General features: G+C 41.1%; 1 protein-coding gene across 1 annotated transcript in view; it reads right to left on the reverse strand.

The window, feature by feature from the left end:
* The window catches only part of Col6a6 (collagen type VI alpha 6 chain), a 125,264-nt gene that overhangs the window by 87,097 nt on the left and 28,496 nt on the right, over nucleotides 1–9,671 (reverse strand). Inside the window, 3 exon segments of the mRNA XM_008825116.3 lie at nucleotides 209–363; nucleotides 6,573–6,651; nucleotides 6,739–7,082. Coding sequence (XP_008823338.1) covers nucleotides 209–363; nucleotides 6,573–6,651; nucleotides 6,739–7,082 — 578 coding nt within the window.

Raw genomic sequence — 9,671 nt, forward strand, 5'->3', positions numbered from 1 at the left:
CAGAGACATTCCTGATGTCTCTGTATTTTCAAATGTTAGAACATTCACTAATTCATAAAGGCCCATCTTCACTCAAAAGATCAGAATTAACTCACATTCATACTCATCAACATTAAACCTATATACAAGATAACTGAATGTTTAAACTATGCAGCCACGAGCTAAAGATAGAGCTCCACAGTACAGCAGCTTTCTCTGAATAACTTACCAGTTGTTTTGATAGCTGACTCCCAAGGTCCCTCGTACCAATTGTGAACTGTGTTCTGTACTCAAATCCTTTCCCAAATTCAATGTAGAGAAGATCTGCCAGGTTGTTGGAATCAGCAGCTCCATCCAGGGCAATGGTTATGAGGGCATTCAGACCTGTTCAACACATTCTCCAGGTGAAGTGGACTGGTTCTCTTAAATCCTTCTGCATATTTAAATTGCTATCCTCAACAAACAGCTGTATTCTAATGTCTATTCCCCCAACAGGACTAGAATAAATGAGTTAAGTTGGAGATGAGGTGGAGGCTTGTAACAGAACTTCATATGTTGATTATTTGAAGTGAGACAGAGAGTTGACCAAAGGGCCACACAGCTTGCTAAAGTAGAGGAAGTCACATACCAAGAAAGTAAATGGTCAACATTTTCAACCCTTATAGGGGATTCTTGAAGCCACAGGTCAGAATAACCCAGGAACATCTCAGAAATACAGAATCTCCAGGGATATGTACCCACACTGTCTAGTATCCTTCAATAAAATACAGAATTGCATGAGAAAATGATGGATTTTTAAAAAAGAAAGAAAGGAATTCAGGCCATAGCCTATATCTACTGATTCAGATATCCAATTCTGTTAAAATCTGTATTTTAACAAAACCCCCAGGTAGAACAGTTCCCTAGCATGTGTGAGACCCCATGTTCGACCTCAGCACTGCAAAAAGCCAAACAAAACAAAATAGAAACAGGTGCTTTCAATGACCTTATAAGGAACTGATATTCTGGCTAAGTCTGTAAAAAGAAACAGATGACAAATACTCACTGAGGGAGGCAGCACACAGGCCTTGCAATTTTAGGGTAATGTCTTACAGGGTTTATACTGAGTTCAATATTGTATAACTGTATTAATTCAACAGTGAACCTAAAAATTTACAGCCAATTTTGAAAGAGATGTATCTTTGCTCTGGAAATTGTTATTGAATATGTTAAAGCTGCAATGAAATGCTTCTTCTAAAAAATAAAAAAACATATATAAAATAAATAAACAAATAAAAATAATAAAATATTTAAAAAGAATGCTTCAAAAACCACTTTTAGGGCCTATGATAGGGGTGCAATAACTTATTTTGCACAGTAAGAATATTAAGGAAACCTGGCAATCATTCTGACACAGGTAGCACAGCAACAACTGTGTTGGCATTCTCTAATAGTTCCTATGTGCCTGGATGATGGTTAGATCATGTATATGTGTTATCTTATTGGTACATATAGGCACTCACATATGATTATACTCATATTTTACAGACAAGAAAACTGAGGTTTAGAGAAATTTAGTTCTTGACTTCTTGGACTGTTTAGGCTTTTTGACCAGATAGCCAAATTCCAAAGCTTTACACTCAAGTACATTTAACAAAAAATGTACTAAGGGCAAAAATCACAGAATAAAGGTTAATTCTGAATTTTTTCCTTCTACTATGGTTGTGCATAGAACTATTTGGATGGGACTTGGGAACCAATATACCTGAGTAGATAAGGAAATGTTTAAGGACTTCACTGAGTCAAGATACTAGCTTTGAATCCTAGATATGCAGGTTTCAATTTGAAAATCCAGAGACATCAGGAAACTAATAACTGATCATGGAAGGCTTGGGAGCTCTGGGAGGGGAGGTAGAATGCAGTGATATAAAGAGGGAAAGGGGAATAATAGAGTAGAAAGGGTTGAATGGAGTGGGGATTGGGAGGGTAGGCGGAGAAGGGAGTATGAGGAGGGGAAGCTAACACTAAATACCTTTAGAAAAAAACATATAGAAACCGACCACTATAGAGGCTTCTTAAAGTATATACATATACATTATAAAAAGAGATTTAAAGGAGTTACTTGTAACATGGGGACATTGCCCCTACTAAACACCATAAACTAACAAAAATGCTAGGAATGGACTCCCTCTCTTGAAGTTGTTGACCATGAGTTCCACAGATTCTCAAATATTACTGGCTATTGCCCCTGCTCTTGGTTACCCACCAGAACTTGATGGTAAGACCCTATTGCTAAAGACAGTACATACATGAGCTATAGAACAAACAAGGAGAAATCAAGCTGCTGCTGACTTCAGAGGCTCATCTCTACTGTCTCATTTCTACTGGCTAGCTTTCATAGTTCTGGAAGGTGCTATGTAAGCTACCAAAAGGTAAAAACATAAACCTTACCCAGCTGAGAATTCTGTGAACTACAACGACTGACAAGATACACCCACCAATGCAACAATGGCATGAATACTACAGGAGTAACCAACCACTTCCTAATTGAATTTAAGGTCTGCTTCAGGGTGGAGCCCATATCTGACATTGATATTCAGGCCTAGGAACCTGAAGCTAGCCAGGTCACAAGGACAAAGAGAAAGCCCAATGCTAGTTTACTTCTAAATAGTTATAGTATTAAACTGACTAATGACTTACTGTAATACCCATAGATTAATACATCTCTCAATTCTCACCATAAGAAGTCTTCTTATGCAGCAGATGGTGATTAGCAGGGAAGCTCACAACTGGCCAATGTGCAGAGGACAAGAGGCCACAGAGATCTTATCCCTGAATAGGACACCTATTTCAAACGTCTACATCCCAAGGCTCAAAGATCATTGTGGAAGAGGAGAAGGAAAGATTCTAAGAGCCAGAGGTGGTAGATGACCACAAGGAAACAGTTTTCTGGACAGCTGGTCAGTTACTCATATGAACTCACAGTAATGGTGACACCATGCACAAGTCCTATGCAAGTTCATGTCAGACAAAATCTCAGCAGAGATGTAGGGAAGTAGGAAAGAAACCCCAGTCCTACCTAAGGAACTTTTGGCAACTGAAGGTTTCTGGGAGGGGGAGAGAAAAATCTGTTTCAAGCATGGGACTCAGTAAATTAACCAGCCTCCAGTGGATGGACCCACAGTGAAGGACATTTGGGGACACAAATTAAATTACTATAGTACATTAAATTGAGTGGGAGCAGTAAGGGGACATGCAGATAGGGGAGGGGATCTAAATACCATCAAATTATATTGCAAGGGAATCACAAAAATTCAATTAAAAATGAAAAGATATCATCTTAATATGGTATGTTTTGAATGAATAGGGGCATGAGGGAATAAGACTTCAGGGGTATGTTGGCATGGCTCAGATCTGAGAAGAGGCAGATAGGGTGGTAAGCAGAAATGGAACAAAGAAAGAATGATTAAAGAACAGGGGACCAGCTTGGTCTGGTTTGCCTTGGACTTTTTTGATTTTAGTGTCGTAAGTTTTTGGCCTGTCTCAGACAAAATAAGATAGGTGGTTACTCTTGTGGAGTAAGAATGAGGGGGGAGAAAAGTTTGTAGAGTAGGCTGGGTTATCAAAGCTGTGTAGCTGAATTGGAGAATAGTGGGATTATTAGTTTTCTTTATGTGTATAAGTGTTTTGCTTGCATGTATGTAAGTGCACCATGTGCATGCAATGCCAGTAAAGGCCAGAAGTCCTAGAACTGGAGTTACAGACAGTTGTTAGTCATTTTGTGGGTGCTGGGAACTGAACCCAGGTCCCCTGCAAGAGCACCCAGTGCTTTTAACCACTGAGCCATCTCTCCAGTCCCAAAATTAGTGTTCAAGAGAAGGTAGGCATGCTTATGGATCTACTTAGGGGAAAAAAATTTCACATCTGTTTTTTCTTATAAGCTTCAGGAAATGTAAAAATTTAAGAGTTACAAGATCCATGGATATTGACTTGTAGGAAATATGCATATAACTATTATTTATGGCTGCCTTTCTGAGAATAGGAGGACTCCTATCCTGCTCCCTTCAGACTTATCCAATAAAATGAGTCACACATCTTCAATACAACGTCTTCAGTTGCTAAAAATGGATTAAGGAAGAAAGCAGTTCAACAGCTGTGAGAAAAAAGAATCACAGCAGAGACTCTAAAATATTAGACTTTTAAAAACTATAAAAACATGTCTGGCATGGTGGTACACACCTTTGACCTCTGTACTCAGGAGGCAGAGGCAGATGGATCTCTGTGAGTTTGAGGCCAGCCTGGTCTACATAGCAAGTTCCAGGCCACCCAGGGCTACATAGTGAGACCCTGTCTCAAAAATTAGAATTGGGGCTCAAGAGGTGGATCAAGAGTTAAGAGAACTAGGTGCACTTGCAGAGCACCTGGGTTCAGTTCCTAGCACCCACATGGCAGCTAATAACCATCTGTAACTCCAGTTCCAGGGGTTCAATGCCCTCTTCCGACCTTTGTGGGCATTGCACAACACGGGCACATTTACGTACATGCAGGCAATACACTCATATACCTAAAATAAAAATAATTAATAAAATATTTTAAACCCATCAGTTTAGTTATAGATTACATTAAAAAATTATAACTAACAAATTTAAACATCACTCTACAAGCATGTTAGAACGACACGCCCACTGACCATAATCCTTTTCTCCTTGTCTCTTCCTGTTATATGGAGATTGCCTAGCTTATATGTGAAGGGATGGGGCCTTGATGTAAAGCAGCTTTTGGGGGCAATAGATCATCAATCTGTTCAATCAATCATAAATTATATGGAAGCCATATATTCTTAAATATGGGAAGCCAGTACATAGGTAGTTCTTGTCCATATTGAGAGCCAGGAAACGCTTTTTAGAGAACACTGTGGCCATCATTCCTTGGTCCCTTCTTCCAAGATTCTGAATTTCTGAGGATATGCTTTTTAAAAATCTAACTTCTGAGGTAGATACTCATTTACTATGCTTTCTCTGGGGGTTGAAAGAGATTAGTCTCAGAATTCTGAATATTCCAAAGTATTCCTTGAAGATACTTTAACACTGTCCACAAGAGGTATATCTTTTCCCCACAAAAGGAAGACTGAAAGAAGTAAAACCACAATGACAACAACACTGTCCACTGTCCACAGGCTCTCAGGTCTTGTTCTTAATCTTAATTAAAATCTCTACTTATATTTCATGAACAAAGGCCAAGATGTGATAGAATAAAGAGAAGACAGCTTTAGTAAATAAAGGGTAAAATAAAACTCTTTACTATAAGAACTTCATATTCTGTTTGAGGTTGAGGAGAGAACTAAGCAGAAAGACAGAGTCTGGCCAACCTACATAGCTAACCTGAGAGAGCCATGTACTAGGTCAGGTTCCCTGGAAACAGAGCCTGAGATAAGGGTTTGGACACACACAGAATTTGTTGACAAGTCCTCAGAAGAGAGGGATAGAGGAGAAGGACAGGGCAGGGAAAGGACCCTAGCAAGACAGTGTTTTAGCTGGAGTCTAGCTTTGGCATAGTCTTAGAGAATTCTGGACTATAAATCATACCACAACCTCATTATCACTTGAGACCAAGGTCTAACTCTTTGTACTCTGTCCATTGCCCAGGGGTGATGTGAGGAGTAACCTTCAAGATGACAGGCCTCTGAGTGGCTGAGGGCAAGTCTTCAGAGACTGCATGGGCTGTGAGTGATCAACAGTTGGCAGGTGGGTGATCCTTCCAGTAAAGGGGACCTGGGTGAGAGGGCAACAGCACCCACTTACAGGAGAGCTGTGTTCCTAGTCAAGCCAGAACACACGGATGCGCTTTGTCCCCACTGACCTACATTTTAATAAGAACTGACAATAAGTCAGAATGGCCATCGGTTCTAAAAGCCAAAAGCCTGGCTGCAGAGCTTTGAAGCCTCATGAACACCATGGTTGGCCCATCTGTGGTCTGAAGGAAGGAAACAATTACAAAAGCCCCAAACATGAGGAAACTTGTCCAGCAATGCTTGCAGTCTGGAAAGGTCCAGTGCTAGAGGAAAGTGATCCAACACTTGCATTCCTCAGTCAAGGAAGATCATCCTGTTCTCTTCTCCACTACAGAAGCAGCAATATTAGATAAGGTCGGGCAAGAGAGACAGGAATGTTCTCCAGGAAAGGTTCGGGAGAACAAACACAATGCTATAAGGAGGACAGCACTCTGTAATCAGTGCTGTTTATATACATAAAACATGAAGGAAATGCTGATGTCAAAATGTTCCAAGAATACATTTTCTCTACCGGATCCATACAGGGGAAAAAGACAGTCAAATTTAGGGTCATTTGAGCACCAGGAAACGAAAGAGCCAGAATTAAGTTAGGATATTACAAAGTTAATAAGCAGTCAGACACAGTGGCTCATGCCTATAAAATCAACACTCAGGAGGCTGAGGAAAGAGAGTTGTGGTAAGTTTGAGGCCAGCCTGTGTTCTATAACGAGTTCCAGGCTAGCCTGGGCTACAGAGTTAGACCCTGTCTTAAATAAATACGTAAATCAATTAATCAACCAATCAACAATTACCCTCCTTCCCACTCCTCCCCTATATTCAGTACCTTCTTTTCTGAGTTCATCAGATTTTTGTTCAAGTTTTTCAATATCATCATCCAATCCATCTGAAAATAAAAGGACCACCTAGGGAAATTTTCAAAAAAAAAAGAAATTAATTTAAAGAATTCCACTGAAAGCTACAGACCAACAAACAAAATAAAACCAGGTTACCTTCCCTCGAGCAGCTGATTTATTCTGAAATGTATCCCACAGGGAACTCAACAGGTTTGCATTGAGAAGTGATGGGCCGTTAACCATCACACCATGCAGGCTGTTCAGTATGTTTTCACTGTAGATCTCAAACTTGGAAGAATGCTTTTCCATAGCATTTGTCACTTGAAAGGCCATACTCACTTTAGTCTCTGTGCCCACCTCACAGCTTACCCCATTGAGGGAGCTGATGGCACGCAAGATGGCCTGAAGGTAGGTGTTCATCCAAGGCTGACCTTCCTGCAAGCTCTGCCCTTTCTGCTGACTTGAGATGTCAAATCCAATCACAATATCCACAAAACAATCTAGGATTCAAGGGAACAGCACATGTCATGAGATTAACACCACCTCAGTTGAATTTGGATGCCATGTCTGATTCTAGGTGTTGGGCCGGGGCAGGGATGAGGGGAGGAAAGCATGGGTCAGGGAAGAGGCTCAGACTCATTCTTCTATAACCTGTAGAAGTATAACTGTATTTTCTTCGGCTGGCAAATAGCCTGGCTGATTCTACAACAGAAGCTCCAAAAGATTCTATTGTAGTCATTTACAAACACATTTAAATATGCAGAGCCACATCCTTGTCTCTAAAGTATATTGTGGAAATGTTAATAGTCTAAAATAGGGAATTCATATCGTGTTACTTAACAGTTAAGATCTCCCAGAGAGGAAACAGGTATAAAACATAAATCCTTGAGGTCTTGCTTGGTTTAAGTCCTACAGGTAAAGAAACTGGGAATCCAATTACTCAAGTTGTCCATGTCAAAGATGGTACTGCGTTCAGGAACTCAATCATTCAGGAGACCAAGAATACTGCCCTCTCGTGTTTCAGAAACCCAGAGACGTATTGCATTTAAAAGCCTTTGCTGTTATTTTATTAACTCTAGGGAAATTTCATCATTAAAGACATTTGAATAGGCTTAATATTTGAAGCTGAGCTTCTTTAAAACTATTTATTATTTTTAGCCAGGCGTGGTGGCGCATGCCTTTAATCCCAGCACTTGGGAGGCAGAGGCAGGCAGATCTCTGTGAGTTCAAGGCCAGCCTGGTCTACACAGTGAGTTCCAGGACAGCTGGGGCTACAGGGAGCGCCTGCCTCTGCCTCTCAAGTGCTGAGATTAAAGGTGTGCGCCACCATGCTATATATATTTATTTATTTTATGTGTGTGAGTGTTTTTGCCTGCTTGTATGTAAGTGTACCATATGCATGCAATGCCAGTGGAGGTCAGAGGAAGGCATCAAATCCCCTGTAACTGAATAGTTGTTAGCCACCATGTGGGTGCTGGAAATTGAATCCAGGTCTTCTGCAAGAGCAGCCAGGGCTCTTAACCACTGAGCCATCTCTCCAGACCCTGAAACTGAGCTTCTCAAAGACAGATAATTAGAGAAGGATAAAATTCATATCACACACACACACACACACACACACACACACACACTTTCCTTTGAAGTGTGTCTATGTTGGCTAAACACATTCCAACCTTTCCAAGCACATTCAACACATACAGCTTGCTTGGGAAAATAAGGACAAATGATTTTTAACTTGCTTAGCTTAAATCAGCAGTTTTGCAGATCTCGATGTGTCTGTGTGTAGACAGATGCCTGCCTCCATCATTTCCTGATAGACTGATGAGTTGAATATTTGTAACTCTTTGAAACAAACAAACAAAAATCCAAGCTTAAGCTCAAAACAAAGGCTGGTAACTTGATTCCCTTTTCTTGAGAAAAGATTTGAGAGAGGAAAAATGAAAGCCCTATTTGACAATCAACTTCAAGTTTATCAAAAAGTCTAGAAGGCTAGCCTTCCTGCTTCAGTGTGTTTTGCTTTATTGGAAATTCTCTTCATAGCGATTCAGAAAGTGAGATGAAGGAGAAGACAGTCAGAGGAACCATGAGAATACTTCATTCCTGACTCCTTTTGCATCTGCATCTTCTCCTGTCTCTCTTGAGATTGAAAGTTTCACCCTTGGATAAACATTGTTTTAACCTCTGAACAGAAAACCAGTCAGTAACAAAGATATATTACTGCCTTCCAGGAAAACAGACTTTTAGAAAAAAAAAACACCAGCAGAGATGTGAAGACAATGACTGACCCTAGGAATTGTTCTCTATAGAAATTAAGCATTTAGAACTCCCTCTGCTTCCCCGGGCCTACAGGACCCACAGGCCTCTTTCCAACCCACAGGCCTCTTTCCAACCCACAGGCCTCTTTCCAACCCGCAGGCCTCTCTCCAGGGAGTACTGCTTCTGGGCCAGGCCCTGCCCTCACCTCCCTCTGCTTCCCTGGGCCTGCAAGACCCACAGGCCTCTCACCCACCCCCAGGCCTCTCTCCGGGACCAACCCAGCTCCTCAGTGCAGTCCCCAGGAGTCCTTGGAGCCGCTTCCCGCCCCCATCTTCCTTTGCATCTCTGGGTGGCACGGCCCTAGACCAGCATCTTTCCTGGGCCCAGCTCCCAGCACAGTCCAACCCCCAAATTCCTGAGGCCAAAATCTTTCCTGGAGGGATCTAGACCTTAGGAGAAAGCCTGAGAGCATCTGATCCTCATCTGACTTGGGCCTCTGTGGGAACTCCTGAAAAGAAAAGCAATCTGGCCACTCCAGTATAAAATCAAAAGAGAGAACCGGAAGCTTAGAGGAACCAGCTTTTCATGCCCAAAAAGTAAGCCACAAAGACACATAAAGTTTACAAAAAGTTGCAGACCTAAACTTGAAGGCTTGAGTCTCACACAAGAACCAGAACTACAAAGAAATCCACGTCAAAATCATAGAGAAAAAATAATAACATGAAAAACCAAAATAACATATCCTCACCAAATACCAGTAAACCTCTAGAGGAGCACAATGAGAATCCCCTAGAGACAATGCAGGACATGGAACTCAAAAGAACAATGATGAA

The sequence above is a fragment of the Nannospalax galili genome, unplaced genomic scaffold, assembly GCF_000622305.1.
Source record: "Nannospalax galili isolate Female #2095 unplaced genomic scaffold, S.galili_v1.0 scaffold369, whole genome shotgun sequence".
Taxonomy (NCBI): Eukaryota; Metazoa; Chordata; class Mammalia; order Rodentia; family Spalacidae; genus Nannospalax; species Nannospalax galili.